Here is a 20,243-nt window from a genome sequence, read left to right on the forward strand (position 1 = left end):
GCACACACAGACCCTGAGGGAGCCTATCAGGAGACAGGGAGACCCTAGATAATCAGGACGTGAGTGATGGCTGGAAAGTAGGCCCAGATATCCCAGACTCCTCCAAGCTGGCTCTTTTGCGGCCTGCGCGGAGGCGCTTAGCATCAAATGTGCCATTCCTTTTTGGTCACTCATTTGCATGGTATGTCTTGGAAAGGGAGGCAGGTTCTTTTTTGACTGAGCACGGGGCTGATAAGAAGCCAAGCGAGACGCTTAGGAGTTGGCTGCCCTGAGCATGTTTCAGAAGCGGTCTAGTCCCACAGAGCAAATGAGGGGTAGAAAAGCAGGCAGCCCTGGGGGGCCTGTGATGAGACTGCCTTCCCTCAGAGAGAACAGGTGTCTGGGGCAGCACTTCTTGGGGCAGCAGTGGCTGTTTTAATTGGGGAGGAAGGGTCACTGCAAGACAGAATCCTCGGTCCCCTGGAGCAGAAGGCCATGGGCTCTAAGTGCTCTAGGGGCACACCACTGTGACCCCACCCTGCCCTGCCAGGGGCACGCTCATTCCAGGAGAGGAAAGCAAAAGAATATAGTGTCTGTTTCACTCACCGGGTTCAGTCGGCAGTGTGGACACTCCGCCCATGCACACTTGGAGGGGCGGCGTTGCCAGGATTAGCGGCTGGCAGAGCCGTGCCTTCTCCTGGGGGGTGAGGTTGCCTCTTTCCCAGCAGCGAGCCTGTGGGGGCAGAAGGGGAGACAGTGCTGCCCAGCAGAGCACAAGGCCGCCTGGATTCTCTTAATCCTCCTGGAGCAGCGGGTAGCCCGAGAAGCCTGAGCTGTGGGTTAGGTCGTGGCTGTCCCGACCTAACCACTAAAAAGTGGATGAGCCTGGCTATCCAGTGAGTTTTTGCAGTCCGTCCTCACCGAAATCAAGCCAAGTTGGTCCAAGGGAAAACAAAGCTGCAGGAAACATGGAACTTTCTTACACCTTCTTGAAAATGCAAGTCATGTTGCCTAGGAAATACTTCTCTCCCCTAGTGTGCTGCACCCCGCCAGCTCTGGAGCTATGGAAGAGACAGCTGAAGTTATTCCAAGAAAGCCCTGTAAGTTTGGTAATAAAAGGAAGTGCCGTTTCTCCCCTGCCTCAAGGCTGGGGTTCTGGCAGCGCACATGGCCAAGAGGAAACTGTGCTCAGCTTTGGGAGGTGATTACGTGCTGGGCGCCCGCACATGCTGGCCGGGTGTCCTGGCAGGGCTGGGTGAGGGCACGCGCAGGGCCGTGTGCAAAGATTCCCAGTGCCGAATGCAGTGTGATGAGTGAGAGGGTGCCAATTGGTTGGAAGGATGTAGGTAAACAAGAGCAAATATATATCCAGCGGCGTGCAGCCTGCCCGAGCTCCGAAGCCGGCTGCTGGACTTGGCCGGCAGCCTCTCACCGAACCGGCTCCGGAGCAGAGGGGACTCTGCAGGACTGAGCACAGCAGGTGGCCTGCCCCTGCTACTTGGGGGGACACTTTTAAAGCATTTGCTCCTCCCATGACCAGGTAGTGTGGTGAGGGTGAACTGCTTGCTCGAATGGTGGGTAAAGGTGTGACCGCGGACACTGTGATGGAGGAAGCTGGGGGTGAGACGCCCAGGAGCCCTGAGCCGTCCTTCCTGGCGACCCTGGGTGACCCACAGGTGACCCTGGTGTCCGTCCACAAGCGATGGTCCTTCAGGAGGAACCCTGGGGCCAGGGGCTCCAGGAGGCCAGTGACTTTGGAGGAGGAAGGAGAGTGTTCACAGAAGGTTTTGAATGGAACACGGGGAATCCGTTCCAATCAGGTCAGTGCAATTGCTAAAGGGGTAAAAAGCCGAGGGGGAGTTGGCCGGGGCTTGCAGATGGAGGCTTCTCCCATGTCCTACGGGGCTCAGGGAAGCTGGTCTCGGGGAGGGAGCCAGAGGCAAGGTGAATCTCCAGAGACGAAAGTCTATCACGGTAACTCTCGGATTTTGTTGCTTATTTTTAGGATATTTTGTAAGCCTCTGTGGAGCAGAAGTTTTGCAGAAGGCAACTCAGACAAAAATGGATTTTCCCCTCTTCTTTTTTTTTTTTTTGAATGTGTACCTTATATTGTTAATGTCCACATTTGACTAAATAAATATTTTGAGCATGTTGCTGCAAAAGGAGCTGCTCTTCTTAAGCAAATGAAAGTTTTGTTAACCCAAAGGTCAGGTCATGTTCAAAAGTAGGGCAGTGTAACGTTTTATAAAGATGGTGCCTTTTCGTGGCATTTCCACGTGGGACTGGTGGTTTGTGTGGGGTCTTTTTTAGTGACAAAGGCAGATGGACACAAATACTGGTTAGATACAAAAGAAAATTTCCACAAGTCTCTTGCTTCTTTGTTATTTTTGTTTCTTCTGGTTTTTATGGCTTAAAAAGTCCCCAAAGCTAAAGGAAATTTTGTGAAAAGAAGGTTTTAAAATGTACTCTGCAAAAGATTTACATCTGTTGAAGGAAATTTATGAATTTCTTTAATGCAGTGCATGGTCAACTTTTATATTTCTTAGCTGAGTGTCTCAGCAAAATATTAAATTTGGAAGGGGGAAATGCCTGACATTTCTTTAAAATGTTCAGACAATGGCTTTACAAAATCCATCCTATTTGAATGTGAAATATTCTCATCTTTAATGGCCAGTACTAATCTCACATGACTAGGGGAGCCACCTGAACCTGTCTGGGGGAGCCCTTCAGGAAGGAGGGCCTAAGTAGAGGTCAGGGTAAAGGCTATGGCCCTGAGTGTCTGATGCAGATCCATGCTCTTCTGGTGCCAGGCTGGGGGATGTGGCAGGTGAGTTTCAGACTCCTCCAGCTTCCCATTCCCCACTGCAAATTGGAATGATCAGTCCCACCTCCTGGGATTGTGAAGGCACTTTGTGGAGTACTGTAGAAGTACAACAGGTATTATTTATGCCAAAATTACTATATTCAGTAGAATTCCCAACTCAAGATGTGTTTGGTGCTCTCTGAGTGGCTGGGAGAACTGTGTCAGCCAGTTAATCTGTCAGAGCACAGTTCCAGCTATTTCCTTCTAAAGCTCTGATTGCAAAAGTAACATATGCTCATTATATGAAACAAATTTAAGATGAGGCAAGGGGAATAAAGAAAAGTGTTAGGAAGAAAATGTAAGCAACCATATGCCCCAGCCATATATGTGTACATGTATCTACTTATTTATTTACAGGTACAGGAACAGGGGGTAATAGTGGTACATACATCTTATATTTTTTACTTAGTATTTTGTGAATATACACCCACACCCATATGACATATACATCTATATCTATAGCCTTTAATTGCAGTCCCACTTTTAAATTTAGGATTATTTTTAGAAAGAATTTAAATGAATTATTCTAAAAAGGGGGAAATTTGTAGTAGCTGGTTTAGGATGATAAGAACCAAGCTAAAAGTCATTTGTAAATGAGTACTTGTTCATTGCCAACAATGTATTGACCCAAAATCTGTCAAATCACACTTTGGATCTACTTGAGATTTAAGTTATTTAGTACTTGGTATGTCTTTTTGATGATAGCCATTCTAATGGGCCTGAGGTGATACCTGGTTGTGGTTTTGATTTGCATATCTCTGGTATTGACAATGTTGAGCCCCTTCACATGTACCTGTTGGCCATTTAGATGTCTTCTTTGGAGAAGTGTCTGTTTATCTCCTCTTCCCTTTTTTTAATTGTGTGTGTATAAATATAAATATAGATATTTTACTATTGAGTTATAGGAGTTCTTTATGTATTTTGGATATTAACCCTTTATCAGGTATGTGGTTTGCAAATATTTTTTCCTATTCCATGGGTTGTCTTTTCATTTTGTTGATGGATTCTTTTGCTGTGCAGAAACCATAGTTTGATGTGGTCCCACTTGTTTATTTCTGATTTTGTTGCTTGTGCTGTGTCATATGCAAAAAAGTCATTGCCAGGACCCATGTCAAAGAGCTTTTCCCACTATGTTGTCTCCTAGAGTTGTATGGTTTCTGGTCTTCTGTTTAAGTCTTTAATCCATCAGGATTAATTTTTGTGAATAGTGTTAAGATATGGGTCCATTTTCATTCTTTTCCCATGTGAGTATCTAATTTCTCCAGCACCATTTATTGAAGAGACTGTCTTTTTTCTCCATTGAGTATTGGCTCTTCTGTCAAATATTACTTGACTGTACATTGTTTCTTTAAAAAAAGGTTTCTTGACTACCTCCATTTCTTTTTCTGAAGATTATTTTTATTTATTTAGTTTTTTAAGATTTTATTTATTTGACAGACAGAGATCACAAGTAGGCAGAGAGGCAGGCAGAGAGAGAGGGGGAAGCAGGCTCCCTGCTGAGCAGAGAGCCCGATGCGGGGCTCGATCCCAGGACCCTGGGATCATGACCTGAGCTGAAGGCAGAGGCTTTAACGCACTGAGCCACCCAGGCGCCCCTGAAGATTATTTTTAGTACAAGGTTCTTACTGTGCATTATAGGGTAGCATATGCTATAAACATGCGTTGACACCTAAGTCTTTCAAAGGGATATATTTGTTTCATGTTGAGCTGATCATACCTATAATTCTAGGCAAAACTTACATTTGTTAGCCATTATAGAATACAATTTTGTATGATAAAATACTAACTGCAGTGTTTCACCAAATCTGACAACCATGTGGAATTTATTGATAATAATAATGGGCAAAAATAATCCCAAGGTCATTGACTTCTGTCATATAATTATCTGAGTTACTTGTGTTGGTGTGACATTTCTTCCATCGTGTTCTTTTAATTCCGGCAAATGATATAAGGGGATGGTGACCTTATGATTCTGACTTAGACTGTTTCATTCAAATGTAAAAACATATTTGAAGACACTGACAGTTGCTTGATAGTGACAGGCCTGTTGTACAAAATTTCTTTGATGGGAGGGGCTTGAAATACAGTATTATCAGAGAAGGTTCTGAAGCAGAAAAAAACGCTGTTGATTCGATAAAAGTCTGTTGGAACAGTTTTCGTGATAGACCTAAGTTAAAAGCCACGAAATTCTCTGAAATGGTTAATAGTAAAGCTGTTGTAAATGAGACTGCAAACACGCTTTCTGAGGTAATAATTGCGAAGTACTTCTTGGAGAGAGGTCTTAGAGTTTTTGAATTTCTAAATTTTATTTTGTTGTAGGTCGAAAACAACATGCGTTGTATGTATATATTGAGACTAGTTAATGTAACTTTGAGACTAGTTAATGTAACTTTATTCACTTTTTCTCCCAAGCAAATAATGGATATACTGCATCCCATTTCTCAGGAAGAGTTCATACTTTTCCTTACTGTGGTTAAGAGAAGGAAACAGGCAATGCATCTGTTCAGAATTTCCCAGAAAGTACACTGTCAACACCAGAGCTGGGGTGGCGCCGGAGCCTGAGGTCCAGGTGTTGCACACACAGCCCAGGCCCGTAGTTGGCCTCATCGGTGCTTGAATTAATGCCTGAGTTTTGGTTAGTTTTTTTGTTTTTTTTTTGTTTGTTTGTTTTTGTTTTTTTTTTTTAGTAGATAAAATCTAAATAATAGTTTCTGGAAGCTCTTTCTGGACCTTGGTGAAACATCATGAAAAAACAGTTTGAAGGGGTTGGAGTGGGGTTTGGGGGAATATGGACACTAGTTTTAATGGTTAGTTTTCCTTATCAGTTAAGTGGTAGACATAGTAAGTTCCCTGCTTACCTATTTGGGCCATTTTTGAGGACCTAAGGAGTCATGCTCATCTTCCTAGTCATTCCTTTTCAAACATTTATGATGTCAGCTTCTTTAAAAAAAAATATTTATTTATTTATTTGACAGAGAATAACAGAGAGAGGGAACACAAGTAGGGGGATTGGGAGGGGGGAAGCCAGCTTCCCGCAGGCTAGGAGCACCTGACGTGGGGCTTGATCCCAGAACCCTGGGATCATGACCTGAGCCAAAGGCAGACGCTTAACAACTGAGCCTCCCAGGAGCCCCTGATGTTAGCTTTTTTTTTTTTTTTTAAATTTTATTTTTTATAAACATATATTTTTAGCCCCAGGGGTACAGGTCTGTGAATCGCCAGGTTTACACACTTCACAGCACTCCTGATGTTAGCTTTTTAAATCCTTTTAGTTTTCAGGCCTTCCTGCCAAGCTGTAGGATCGGCTTTCTCACTACCCCATTTTATCGACAGCTAAGAAAACTGAGGCTCATATTTGTTCAGACATGGCTGGAATTCATATCCAAGACTGTCAGACATACCCTCAATAAATTCACAGCACTTAAGAAGGACAGATATGTAAACAAATATGTGACAATATTTTTTAGAGTATAAAGCCATGTGCCATCAGGGCATCACTGTTGTCGTCTGTTTAATATCGTTGTTGATGTTGTGTGGTTTAACATATTCTTTGCCTTAGAGAAACTGGAAAACCACATTTGTTTCCTGGTATAAAATGACACTTTTTTAAATTTAAATTTTAATAACTGGAAAATATATAGTCTCACCCATGGTAGCCTCAATTTTATGTATTAATACATAAGCGTATATTCATGTAATTGTGTACATACATGTTTAACAATGAGACATGGACCCTTCCTCAGTGGAGTTCTAGAGACTGGTGCCCAACTGCCTGGAGTGTTTCATGTGGGATCTTTTCTTGAGTCAAACAATCTCTTCTGACCCTCCCTCCCTTATGAACCTCTGATACCCAGACATTTCTCAGAGAAGAATAGGGCCTGGCAATGATTCATCACACTGTATTCAGGAGGATGTAGAAGGTTCCAGAACCACTTCCACCTTTCCTTGTGTCCTGCCTCGTCTTGTAAGTGTGGGTCCCTGAATGTGTTTGTAGTCAGGCATACTGGAGAAAGCAGAGTGAGTACTGATGTTCTGTGGTAGTTGTTCTGAGTAGTTCTGAGTAGTTCTGTAGTTCCGAGGTCCCAGAGACAGCCAGAGGTAACCCACTAAGGGATGAAGGAAGGCTAGGCTCAGACTGAGGCAGCTGAGCTCTGAGCTCCTGGCCGTTCCTCTGTCTCCTGACTGTGCTCATTCACTTAGCTGTTAGCCTCTTGGTTATGTGGCAGGTAAGATGTGGCTCTTTTTCCTTGTTTTCTGAGTTTTGCTTTTTTGCATTTTGCTTCCTGCATTGTTGTCTCTTCCTGTAATTAACATGGCTAAAAGGAAAATGTAACCTTAAATGTTGTTTTAAAAAAATAGCCTGCTGGACTTTTGAGCTGGATTTAAATCCCAGCTGTTATTTAAATTAATTTGTGACCTTTGATAAGTCTGAGACTGTTTAAACAGTAAAATGGTGATAAGAATACTTATTTGTAGAATTATCTTGAGCACTAGGGATATAAAATGCCATCCTCATCAAATAACACTGAGAATCATTAACTGTATGCTCTTGCTGGATCTGCATACATATGAAAACAGCAGGATGTCTCTGTTTTTTTAATTCCACAGAAGTTCAAGTGCGGTTGTATGAGGTACAGGTTAGAGTCTGGAAGGGTTGCATGCTTATAGAACATTTCTGCCTCCTCAGTTGTTAAGGGTGTTACACACCCTTCAAAGTTAAAGAGGGCTCAAGGGTAAGTTGGGCCAGTGGTAGGAATCCTTAAGGTTGATAGGGTTCCCAGTGGAACGAAATCTCAAACATGGCTAGTGTGTGTTGTATCATGCACGTAGTAGAGTTGCTCTTTGATTTGTGGTCACAGACATTTTCTACAAAGTATGTCATTTTCTGGGATCTTCAATTTCAGTCTGGCTCTGAAACCTTTCGTCCAAACATGCACCCCATTTCCAGTTCCTTCTTCATACTAGATTGGCCTAGCTACAGATCTTATTTTCCTTTTCCTAGCTCCACCTTAGTGAATCGACCGTTTATATCCCTTTATACATCTTTTCTTTTACAAGCCCTGGACTCACAGCAAATTCCATGTGGCCTGGGTCTCTAGAGTAGCAAAGAATTGAAATTCATGTTTGGATTCCCCCTACGTGCAAATCCCCCCTCTTCCTGTGTTGCCAGTCCCTTCTAATCCTGATGCCCACCATACTAACAGTTTGTTAAAAATTTAAAACCTAGCAGAAGTTCTTCCCCAACCTGTTGGGCTTGCCGAAGAGGTCCCAGACATCTGTCCTCACGAAATATATAATTTAGTGAGAATTAGGCAACACTGGGGTTCTATAAGGTTTTCCCTGGACACGGTTAGTCCCTGGACCCCCTCCCCAATGTCCATGGTTGCTTATTGAGCCCTTAGCCCTCAGTGTGTGTTTGTTTTCTGAACTCATTAAGAATTTTTCCCCCCAAAGATCCTCTTAATTAAAGAATGGAATTAAAAGCACGCATACACACCACATGTGTACACTTAAAAACTATTCAGATACCCAGCAAGTGTTATGAGGTTGCTTCTAAATCAACAGAGACTCCGGTGTTTCATAAAGTTGTGTTACGTGCAAAGCTTTATCTTTCGTAGCTACTTGTCATTAGAAACCTGCCTGGTCTAGAAGGGGGACCTCTGAGTATTGTTCGTTACAAACAAATAGCTTCCGACGCTTCTGCATAGATCCATAATCCCGGGATTATGAGCTAGCATTGTGGCTTGGGGTTTGCAGAGTTTTAGCTAGACCTACCTAGGACCAAGCAAAATATGTTGGATAGTAAATCATTAGGTATTTGTTTTTCCAACAGACTAGGAGATTGAAGGTTATGATTTGTTTTAAGGAGGCAATTCTTTTTATTAAGATAATATATTGGGGCGCCTGGGTGGCTCAGTGGGTTAAAGCCTCTGCCTTCGGCTCAGGTCACCATCCCAGGGTCCTGGGATAGAGTCCTGCATCAGGCTCTCTGCTCAGCAGGAAGCCTGCTTTCCTTCCTCTCTCTCTGCCTGCTTCTCTGCCTGCTTATGATCACTCTCTGTCAAATAAATAAATAAAATCTTTTAAAAAATATATTAAGGTGAGCATCCTTGAATATCTTAGTTTTTCTTTCATCTTTTTCAGTTAAGAAAGTATTTAATACCAGTTACGATCTAGTCATGGTTCTAAATTTTCTTTGTACTCACGTTATTTTAACTTTTAAACTAATTATTTTTTAGAATTTGGTAACACGTGTACATTAGACAAGAGGTTATACACTGAAAAGTAACTCTTCCTTCAGCCCCTTCTTGCCTCAGCCCTGGATCCTCCTCAGATTCTCCCGGAGACAGTCCATGCATTTGTAGCCAGCTCTGTGTCTAATATTCTTTTTCTCACAGAGAGTGCTGGCATGCTATGATAGACTTCCTGTGGTGGCCCTCCCAGTGAACTACACCTCCTTGTATTTAAGTCCTTCTGTAAATTCCTCCATATTGGCTGAGCTTGGCCATGTGACTGGCTTTGGCCAACGGTGACTTAGCAAGTGTGATGCAGGCAGAGGCTTGGTAAGTGCTTGCACATTGGAACTTGTTCTCTGGGAACGTTCACAATTGTGACACTGCCGCTCAGAACCCAGAAACCAGCAACTGTGAGGTACCCAACCTAGCCACGTGGAGATTCTTCACGGAAGAGGACCGAGGTCCCTGCCCATGGCTATTACAGCAGCCAGCCAGCATCAACCTGCCAGCCGTGTGATGGACAGACCATCTTCTTGGGAGTAGAACCTCCAGCCCCATTGACACCACTCCAGATGATGCTATGAGGAGCAGAGACAGGCTTTCCCTGCTGAGCCCCATCCACACTGAGACCATGTGAGCTGTTCTGAGCCACTAGATTTGGGTTATCATGCAGCAACAGAGAACTGAAACACTGTAGTCACTGTGTATTCTGTGTCCTGCTTTTTTTCACTGAATGATATATTTGATAATCAGTCTATTTCAGTATATGTAGAGTTACCTCATTCCCTTTTTTAAGAGCCGTATTGCTCTGTAGTGATTGAATTAATCAACCTCTTATTGATGGACATTTATGTTTCCAGTTCTTTGCCGTCAATATCTTCACTGCATGCTTGCTTTTATACATGAACAAGTATGTTTATTGAGTAAATTCTTAGAGATGGAGTTGCTGGGTCAAAGGATCTTTGGCTCCATCATTTTAATATGCACTGCCAAACTGCCCTCACGAGAGGTTACACCCCAGCCGTAAGGCAATGCTGTTGGAATGTCACATCTCTGCCTTGCTGTTGTTTTGGCATATATTGAAAAGGCATTTACATTTCCTTTTTGATGACCTTCCTTTTTTCCTGGTGGGTAGTTGGCCTTTTTCTTTTTAGAAGGAGCTCTTTATATTTAAAAAAATTAGCTGTTCTTTAATATGAAGCAAATCTTTTCTCCCCCTCCATTTCTCATTTATCTTTTTCCTTGGTTAGAGCAATGTTTTCTCTTAATTGTGTTTATTAGATTTATCGGTCTTCTGCAGCTTTGGGATTTTCTTGTTTTTCTATTTCTTTTTTCATGTTTAGACTTTCCCCTGCCTGAGATTACAATTGGTATTCTCCTGTGTTTTCTTGTTGTATTATTACTGTTTTGCTTTTTATATCTTCATCTCTGAGCTGCTAGAAATCTCTCTTGATATATAGGCTCCAAATTCTATTTTTCCTAGTTGTCCATTAAAACTGTCATGCCATGCCATCCTTATATTTCCATATTTATACCACAGGTAATCTAAGTATATTTATTTAATGCAATAAACTCTTGAGTTGCCAGCCCATATATTACTTATTTTCTCTGCTACTTTAGGACATACTACAGTGAATTTTATTTTATTTTATTTTTTTAAAAGATTTTATTTATCTGTTTGACAGAAAGAGCAAGCAAGAGAGGGAACACAAACAGGAAGAATGAGAGAGGGAGAAGCAGACTGAGCAGGCTGAGCGGAGAGCCTGATGCAGGGCTCGATCCCAGGACCCTGGGACCATGAGCTGAGCTGAAGGCAGACACTTAACGACTGAGCCACCCAGCGGCCCCTACAGTGAATATTTCTTAAAACAACTCTTTATAATTGTTAATCCCAGACCAGTTTAGGATTTCCTTTGTGGATGTACAAATGAACATTTATAGTCTGCTTTGAAAATTATTTAAACTTTAATTTTGTTAAGCTGCTCAGAAGCCAAAGTTGGAAAGATGGGCATTTTATGCACAGGAATATGGAGGAGATCATTCTATGTAACTGAGATTCATCTGGAGATATAAGTAGGATTGGGAAGGGACAGAGAGTGGTGTGCTTTCTGATCCTGTGCCATATAGGAAGTCCTGTTCCCGAATTTCAGAAGCACATAATAGTATTGGTATAAAAACTATATCTAATCAGGAGCGTGGGGAGGCTGGGACCCTGCTAAAGGAAGATTTGGTTTTGCTAATAGAATGGCTGAAGCCACTTCATTATGGGAAAAAAGAAGTCAGGAAATTATTTTTGTACTCTGGTACATTAAGAAAATGCATCCATTTAATTTGGGGAAGCCCTTGTGATTAAAAGTAATGAGTACAACTGTCCTGGACCCCCAGGGGGGCAGTGCCACTCAGTGGAGGCAAAACTGAGAAGTTCCTCCAGCCTTGCCCCTCCCGCCCCTTTGAGCAGCCACTCATGCTCATTTCCCCGGGCTTATGCAGCATACTTCCAGACCTTTTATCTCACAGGCCTGTGGTCTGACCCCATGGGGCTCGGTGGGTCTGCATTTGGAACAGGTGCCTATGGTTGTTAAATTTAAGCCCTGCTATGAGAATGAATGGACAGCCCTGGAAAGAGAGACAGAATTAAAGTGTTGCCCAATGGACATAAGTGCGTTGCAGCAGGATCCAAACTATGCAGGGAGATTTCAGGAGACCCCCACACAGGCCGGCCACACCACACTTGTTCCAGCCACACCGTGCTTGTTTCTTCCTGAGAGAAACCTGCACTTCTTCTAGGTAAGAAAACACATGTCGCTAAGGTGGGCAGTTGACATCTAGGTTCGGAGTCACAGAATGTTCTAGCTAAAAAACCCATCAGAGCCGTTTCATTTGGTCAATCACGTTTTTGTAGCTTTCCTTCCCTGCTTTTTACAATCTTAAACTCTCGGCCCGTGTTGGCACCGGTGGCATTGTTTTTCCTTTTCTCAGTGCCAGACAAGCTGGGCTATTTTAGCAAATACTTAGTTTCAAGGATTAAAAAAAAAAAAATGTTCTTTCTTTTCCCTTTAGATCTTGTCTAAACTTTCTTTGCCCGCTCGTGCCCGGGAGCCAGCGATGAAGCAGAGTTTTGCCTTTGACAATGTCGGCTACGAAGGCGGCCTGGACACTGTGGACCCCCCTCAGACGGCCACTGGCACCATCAGCATTTCGGGCATGACTTGCCAGTCATGTGTAAAGTCTATTGAGGGCAGGATTTCCAGCCTGAAAGGCATCGTGAGCATTAAGGTTTCCCTGGAACAGGGCAGTGCGACGGTGAGGTATGTGCCGTCAATCCTGAGCCTGCTGCAGATTTGCCGTCACATTGAGGACATGGGCTTCGAGGCCAGCGTCTCAGAGGGAAAGGCTGCCTCCTGGCCCTCGAGGTCCTCGCCTGGCCTCGAGGCTGTGGTCAAGCTTCGGGTGGAAGGCATGACCTGCCAGTCCTGCGTCAGCTCCATTGAAGGCAAGCTCGGGAAACTGCAGGGAGTAGTGAGAGTCCGAGTGTCCCTCAGCACCCAGGAGGCAGTCATTACTTACCAGCCTTACCTGATTCAGCCCCAGGACCTCAGGGACCACGTCAGCGACATGGGCTTTGAAGCTGTCATCAAGAACAAAGTGGTGCCTGTAAGCCTGGGACCCATTGATATCGAGCGCTTACAGAGCACCAACCCAAAGACCCCTTTGGCTTCTGATAACCGGTCCCTCAATAACTCTGAGACCTTGGAGCACCAAGGGAGCCACACAGTCACCCTGCAACTGAGAGTAGATGGAATGCACTGTACGTCTTGTGTCCTGAATATTGAAGAAAACATAGGCCAGCTCCCCGGGGTTCAAAGTGTTCAAGTGTCCTTGGAGAGCAGAATGGCCCAAGTACAGTATGACCCTTCTCACCTCACCGCCACTGCCCTGCAGAGGGCCATCGAAGCGCTTCCACCTGGGAACTTCAAAGTCTCTCTTCCTGATGGTGTGGCAGGAAATGGGACAGGTCGCAGGTCTTCCAACCGTGTCGTCCCCGCCCCCACGCAGAGACCCCAGGTGTTGGGGGTGTGCGATACTGTGGTGCTCGCCATTGCTGGCATGACCTGTGCGTCCTGTGCTCAGTCCATCGAAGGCCTCATCTCCCAAAGGGAAGGGGTACAGCGGATATCGGTCTCTGTGGCTGATGGGACCGGCGTGGTGCTCTATGATCCGTCTGTTACTAATCCGGAAGAACTCCGAGCTGCTGTTGAAGAAATGGGATTTGAGGCTTCAGTCATTTCTGGTATGTGGTCGACCCACGTGAAGCCCACCCTGGGGTCTCTTCCTCTGCTTACAACAGAGGGCCTGCAGGGTGGGGTGGGGAGGGCACGCTTGCTGCTCACCTGTCAACAGGGGTGACCGAATTCTGCAGCTTTTCCTTGTATGTTAAGTGTGTTAATGTAGAAGAAATAGAATTTTTTTGGTGGGTAGATTCTGCCTCTCATGGAGCTGGGACTAAAATGCTAAGCTCTTTGGTTTTTTTTTCTGAAGAGAACTCTAATTCTGTGTTCTTTTTTTTAAAAGAAGAGTCCTGTGGGAGCATCAGGACCTTCTCTCTCCAAAGGAACCATCATCACGTTCTGCGCTTTCTCTGCTGAACAAAACAGTACAAGCAGAACCTTAGTCCCACCACCGGGAGCGCATTCTGTTGAAAGTGGGAATTAAGGAGGGGATGCGGTGATGATGGCTTGCCCTCCTCAGTGGCCGTGGGGAGAGGCGCGCATTTTTGCCGTGTGCCCTGTGAGACCTGTGAGCGGTGGGCTCTGCCCAGAGCCAATGTTGTAGCGCAGCAGGCCGAGTCCCATGTGAGCCGGCGAGGGCAGGGGAAGGGGCGGGGACGCTGGAGGCAGCTCAGGTGTGCTGGGGGTGCCGAGAGGAACGGCTGAGCGTGAGCACTCAAGAGGCGGCGGGACCAGCCGGGCAACAGGTAGACCGCTCCGAATGGGCCGTGTGCCCAGCTGAGCCGGTCTTCTCTGCAAAGGTGAGGGGTGTCAGCGGTGGGTTTTAATCCAGAGGCCGTGCAGGGGAGTCCACACTAGAGCAAGCTGGTCGCAGTCAGTGCAGAGTGGACTGAGGCTCGGAGGGCTCACAGGACACTGTATGACAGATGACGTGGGGCTGGAGAGCAGGGGATAGATTAGAATGACATCCAGAAGGTTGCATCCAGCAAGCTTGGTCCGGGTGAGGCCTGTGATATGGCGGGCCGGGGAGGAAGGGGAGAGCCTGTGGCCAGACCAAGCTGTGGGAGGACAGCAGAGTGCTGAATTCTGGCAGAGTGGGGCTGGAAATGCAGATTTGGGTGGTGGGAGCCAGAGGAGATGACAAAAGGCTGGGGAAAGGGAGTGTGATCCGGGACAGGCAGAGGGAAGAACGTGATGGCACTGATGTGGAAGGAAAGGTATCTAGAGAATGAGATTTTCACAGACAAGGACAGCACCCTGGAAGTAAAGGAAGCTGTTTCAAGGAGGCAGGTTACAGGCCTCAGGCTCCATGTAATTAGGAGGTGGTGGCTCAGGTGAAGGGGTGCCTAGCTGCATGGTGGGGGGAGGTGCAGCCTTCCAGGAGCTTAGCTGAGGAGGGTCGGAAGTGATAGATGGGAAGGGGGTTTGCAGAGAGGCTGAAGATGAGGGAGAGCTGGACATGCAAGGGACAACTGTGTTTTCATGGCTTCGATCCCAAGATACAGGCCCTGGACAGCAGTGCAAGTTACAGATGGGACCAGGCCGGTAGAGCCCCATCAGCCTGCGTGGCAGCCTGTGCCATAGGGTGGTGGCCAGCCCGGCTCTTGGAAGGGCCCCTGGGCAAAGACCCGTGGCCGTGCTCAGGGCCAGCCGGGCTTGGGTGTCCCACATCCACCTCGCGGTAGCTGCCAAGATAAAGTGTGTCTCCTTGAAAAGTTCACTCTGTCGTGGTGCTTCCCTGCACACACACCCTTATAGGGAGTGGGTAGGTCATGTAGAATGACTTGGCCCTGTTCTGCACTTTGTCTTTTGTACCCGGTTTCAGGAAGGAGGTTGTTTTTAAACAAAAATCAATAAGGAAAACACAATGGAACAGTAAATTCTGTACTTGAAAGGTAGGAAATGTAGTACAGAGTCATCATCTGCTGTATTTGTATGAGGTTTCAAGTCTTTCAACAGTAGAATCAGGTTGTTGGCAGGAAAAAGAAATTTGCATTGAACTGCATAATCCGGAGTAACTGGATTTGACTAAATAAATCTAGAAAGAAAAGAGCAGTGCTTTTTATTGGTCAGAATTATGAGAATTATGTTTTTAGCCCAAGAGGTATTTAGTGTACCAGATTTAGCAAATAAAGATACAGGACACCTAGTTAGATTTGAATTTCAGGTAAGCAGTGAATACTGTTTCAGTCAAAGTATGTCCTGTGCAATATTTGGGACATACTTATACTAAGAAGTTATTTGCTGTTTATATGAAATTCAAATTTAGCTGGGCATTTTGTACTTCACCTGGTGGTTTTTAAAACTTAGGATAACCCATGAGTGCCCTGGTGACCATCTGTCTAGCCACTCAAATGCTGAGAAGGCATTATTTGTATTTGGTGGTCATTCTGGAACAATCAGGAAGAAGAGCTCCTTGAACACAGTCTTCAAAACCATGTTGTTTCTCCTTGGACTCAGCAGCACCCAGCACATAGTAGGCATTTGTGGGGTGGGGGGAGTGGAAGAGAAAGAAAAGGCTGGGACAGGCGGGCTCCGGGGTAGCTCAGTGGCAGGATTTAACCTAGGGCATGACTCAGAAAATGTTAGAAAGAGCTGAATAACCACACCGGGAATGGGAAGGAAACCAAGAGATGACTGAGAGCAGGAGGGTCTGAGGGAAGAGGGCCCCTGAGAGCGGGGGGGGCTGAGCCGGTGGCACTGGAACTTCTAAGGGAGAGGCTGTGGCCAGGAGCTGGGCTCTCAGTAGGTAGGTGGGAAACACTTTGGGCTTTCCCTCTTTCTGTCCTGTTGTTTCCCACTGGTTACCTCCCATGTGCCAGATTTAATCAGAAGCCAGTTAGCAAGGGAGCCTGGGAAAAGTGGTTTAGCAGAGGTCAGCCCCCTTAACAATAGGGCTGGGAGAGGGAAGGGAGCAGTCTAAGAGCGTGTGCACAAGTGGCGGGCATTGAATTTCGGCCAGCTTACTGGACAGCTAAATATATAGACCTGGTTTGTATCTAGAAATCAGCTCTGTGTGTGTGCACTGGTTTGCATGGTAAGTATTATCTGAATGAATGAATGAACAGATGAATGACTATATGAATATACCATGAGGAAAAGTCATCTGTCACGTGCAACATGTTCCCCTCACCCTTGTAAATGGGCAGTGTCCCTTTGGGGGCACTGTTCCATGATCCCAGCATGTGTCATGGGGCTTCTGGGTCCCAGGCACTGTGCTGGCTGCCGTGAGTGCTCAGAAACTGTCCAGGACCTGCCCACATGTGGTTCCTGCTTGACCAGGGAAGCATCTCAGAGACCCATCATCCAAGGCAGGTTGGAATAAATGTGACAAGGAAAGTGTAGGTAGAGCGCTCTTGAGATTCAGAAGGGGAAGAGAGAATCCAGCATCTGGACTTGATGATTAGAGGTGACTTTGGAGCTGGGCTTGAGTCAGACTTAATAGAGAGGGTCTCAGCAGGCAGAAAAGGGCAGGACTGCACCAGACAAGACGGAGGAGATCCAGCACAGGCCCGCGGGCAGGAGTCTTCCTGCTCTGTCCTGGGAACAGTCCAGCTTGGGTGGAAATAGAATATAAGTAATGGGAGATAAGGTCAGCCAGGCCAGCACTCTAGTGCAAGCCACCATCCTCTGTGTCCTGGATCCTGGAAGAGGCTTGGAACTAGTCTCCCTGCTTCTGAGCCTTTCAGCCTTACAGTCTGTTTCCTGCCCAGCATTCACAGTGTTCCTGTTACTCTGCTGATACTCTGAAACCTTCCCATCTATATTGTGAGAGGGGGTTCTTAGGGAGCTGTAGAAGCCCCCTCCCTGACTCCCCACCTTTCTAACCCCTTCCCAGTCCTCATAGCAAGTTTGTTCTCACCTCAGTGCCTTGTACTTGCCAGCCCCCCGGTCTGGTATATGCTTTCCCCAGTATCCACATGGTGCACTTCATTTTATATATTCTGGACTTTCACCAAAGTGTATGTAATTTATATTTAGAAATGCATAGATTTGCATTATACATGGTGGTTTTATAATCTCTTTCACCCCGCAGTTTATCATAAACATGCTTATAGGTCCATCCGTACGTCTGTGACGCCATGTGCGGCGGCTGCATAGCAGTCTGTTGTGGGAATGCGATATAACTTAGTTTCCAGTTGGACTGTTCGCATCTACTTTGTGTGCGTGTGATTGTAGATAATACCAATAGCGATCTTTGAGGCTACATTTTTTGCACATACTTAGTTATTTCCTTATGATAAATACCTGAAAGTGTTCATTACTGGATCATAGAATATGAACTTTATTTCATTCCATTACGAATATTTATTGTGCCTCTACTAAGTGCCAAGTAGTTGGAGGTACTGTTTTTGATAATATTGTCAAGTAGACTTCCAGAAAGTCAAACCAATTTACATGCCCACCCATAGTCTTAGTTTAGATGAATAAAAAAATGGGACCCAGTAATACAGACTTTTTGGGGTTTTGTTAGTTCATTTCAACTTTCTTTAATGATCTCCAGAAGCCCAAAATTTAGGTGAGTTAAATCCCAGTGTGGGAGAATGGCAATGTGTAAATTGTAGGTTAGTAAAGGAGTCCAAAACTCTCTAATAGGACAAATATTATTAAAATTGTTGACCACAATATTTGGATAGAAAGACAGGTGAATCCAGAAAACAGGTGATGGACTTGGAAAATGGGGAGGGGTTGAACAGGTGCAGGAGGCTTGAACAGGTGCAGGGGGGTTGGACAGGTACGGTGCAGGTGGATGGGTGCAGGAGATAGAATGTGGAGAGGCTGTGGCCATAAAACAGCTTTTGTGAGTTTGGCATCCAAAGGGCAGAGTCATTTAGAACAATGACCGAGTCCAGGAGCGTATAGCTGTGCTGGTGGGGGAGGCGTGGTCTCCGCTTCAAGAAAGTAGAGAGGCCCTGTGAGGCCAGAGCTCTGGAGGTTGCCCACGAAGGTGCTGAAAGGGCCAGTCAGCTGGACGGTTCGAATGAGTGGAGGCAGATTTAAGCACCTTTCAGAAAACGAGCAAAACGTGCAGGATGTGAGATTTATTTAGAAAAACTTGAAAGGCACAGCCTATTGTCAGTACACATTAGTGCCAACTTCTGTCTTTTGTAGCTTGGATTTTCAAATAACGAGAGTTCATTGTTAAATGATATAATTATCTTTTGTATATAGTCTTAAAAGTACTTTCTGTCATCAAAATTGTGTGACTTTCTGGAGTGATGGAAACTCTCTAGGTCTCGATCTGGGCGATTAGTTACATATGGGGGTTCATATGTGGTGGGCAGGGAAATGGCCCCCAACGATGTCTGTGCCCTCGTCCCCAGAACTCAGCGGGGGGAAGGATGGTCTTTTCAGATTATGTGCTGAATCAACTGGGTATCCAAATGGGAAGAGATTCACCTTAACTCTCACCTCGTAACCTACCCAAAGTTAATTTGCTGTATGGCAAATACTGTGGAAGTTTATGAAAGTAACAGCTTCTAGAAGAAAACAGTATGAATATTTTCAGTGTTGAGCTGGACAGATCTGCTACCAGAGCACAAAACATGCTAACCACTAAAGCTGGTTTAGTTGGTTGGTAAGTTGGGCCTCTGTCCAACGAGCCACCGTGATCTGGGAGTGCGGCGGCAGAACACAGCCCGGCGCGGTACGGGCAGCACGGACGCCCGACAAGGACTCGTGTCCTGAGCACATCCGGGGTGCAGGCAAACAACAGGGAAAGGTGAACAACTCACTAAAGGGCTTTGGGGTCCACTGGGTTCTTGTGGGGAGAAGCAAACCTCTGCTAAGGAGAATGGGATCCTTAGTGCTTAAAGGCACAGATCCTGGGGGTAAAGAGACCTGTTTTAGAAACTACCTTCATTACTTAGTACCTGAGGGGTCAAAAGCACATTTTAAAATTTCTTTAACCCATTTCTGTCTGTACAATGGGGATGGTAGCCTCTGTACCACAGAGAGCTATTTTAAAGGAGGTCATCCCTGTGCTTAGTAGAGGGCCTGGTGAGTTCTTACTGTTGTCATTGTCTGATTAGAGCACTCCTCCCGCTGGAACATTCCATTCTTGAGTACTGGCATCTTCTAATATGTCTGCGATTGTGTGCCTCTGTCTCGGGGTGGGGGGTGGCAGTGACGGGAACCAACCCCCATGGAGCTTTCTCAAGAGCTTTCATTTGCATACTGTCAGGCTTGAACCTCCGTTCTAAAAAAAAGTTATTTGTTGTTCTAATCAGAATGATTTCTTATGTTTCCTCCTAGAAAACTATTCCACCAACCATGTTGGAAACCACAGTGCAGGGAATTCCACAGCGCCCCCCACAGCTGGCGTTCCTGCGTCTGTACAGGAAGTGGCTCCCCGTGCCGGGGGGCTCCCTAAAAACCACAACTCTGGCTCCTTGTCCAAGCCCCCACAGGCCTCTACCACAGTGACTCCCCAGAAGTGCTTTCTACAGATCGCAGGCATGACCTGTGCATCCTGTGTGTCCCACATAGAGAAGAGCCTGCAGAAGGAAGCAGGTAGGAGGTCTGCCCTGGCCTTCCCCTGGGGAGGCTATGGGGGGACGTCAGAAACTGCGGGCGGCAGAAAGGGCACCGGGCTCTCCCGCCACAGTCCTCACTGCCTCCCTCAGCTCAGCAGCAGCCCTGGTCATCGGGCAGCAGGTTCATAGTATGACAGCAGAGAGGTCTGTCTGATGCTCTTGGGCACTTGGCAGTGTGCTCTTCAGGAAGTGTTTAGCTTGTTTAAGATACAGTGTATCTCCCAGTGAGCTGGTGATGGGAAGGTCAGTGTGAAGGTTCTGGCACATTCCGTAGGTAGCTTCCTCAGCTCATCCCGGCGGTCATCTCTGTTTTCCCCTCCAGCCCCATCCATTGGCTTTGCACTGTCACATGAGTACGTAGCCTGCAGTTTGTGGAGAAGTGGCAATTTTGAACATCCCG

At 45.8% G+C, this 20,243-nt stretch overlaps 1 protein-coding gene across 6 annotated transcripts in view; it reads left to right on the forward strand.

The window, feature by feature from the left end:
• LOC111146971 (ATPase copper transporting beta) overlaps window positions 1-20,243 on the forward strand; it is a 71,400-nt gene that overhangs the window by 19,030 nt on the left and 32,127 nt on the right. For 4 of the 6 annotated variants that reach the window (XM_022502768.1, XM_022502769.1, XM_022502770.1 and 1 more), the window contains exons 3-4: window positions 12,139-13,369; window positions 19,563-19,820. In XM_022502768.1, the coding sequence (XP_022358476.1) occupies window positions 12,184-13,369; window positions 19,563-19,820 (1,444 nt within the window). In that variant the 5' untranslated portion in view covers window positions 12,139-12,183. Of the gene's footprint in view, window positions 1-1,550; window positions 1,800-12,136; window positions 13,370-19,562; window positions 19,821-20,243 lie in introns of those variants that run through there. The other 2 variants (XM_022502767.1, XM_022502772.1) reach the window with 2 other exon arrangements.

This window comes from Enhydra lutris, unplaced genomic scaffold (assembly GCF_002288905.1).
Source record: "Enhydra lutris kenyoni isolate GAN:26980312 unplaced genomic scaffold, ASM228890v2 scaffoldscaffold15, whole genome shotgun sequence".
NCBI lineage: Eukaryota > Metazoa > Chordata > Mammalia > Carnivora > Mustelidae > Enhydra > Enhydra lutris.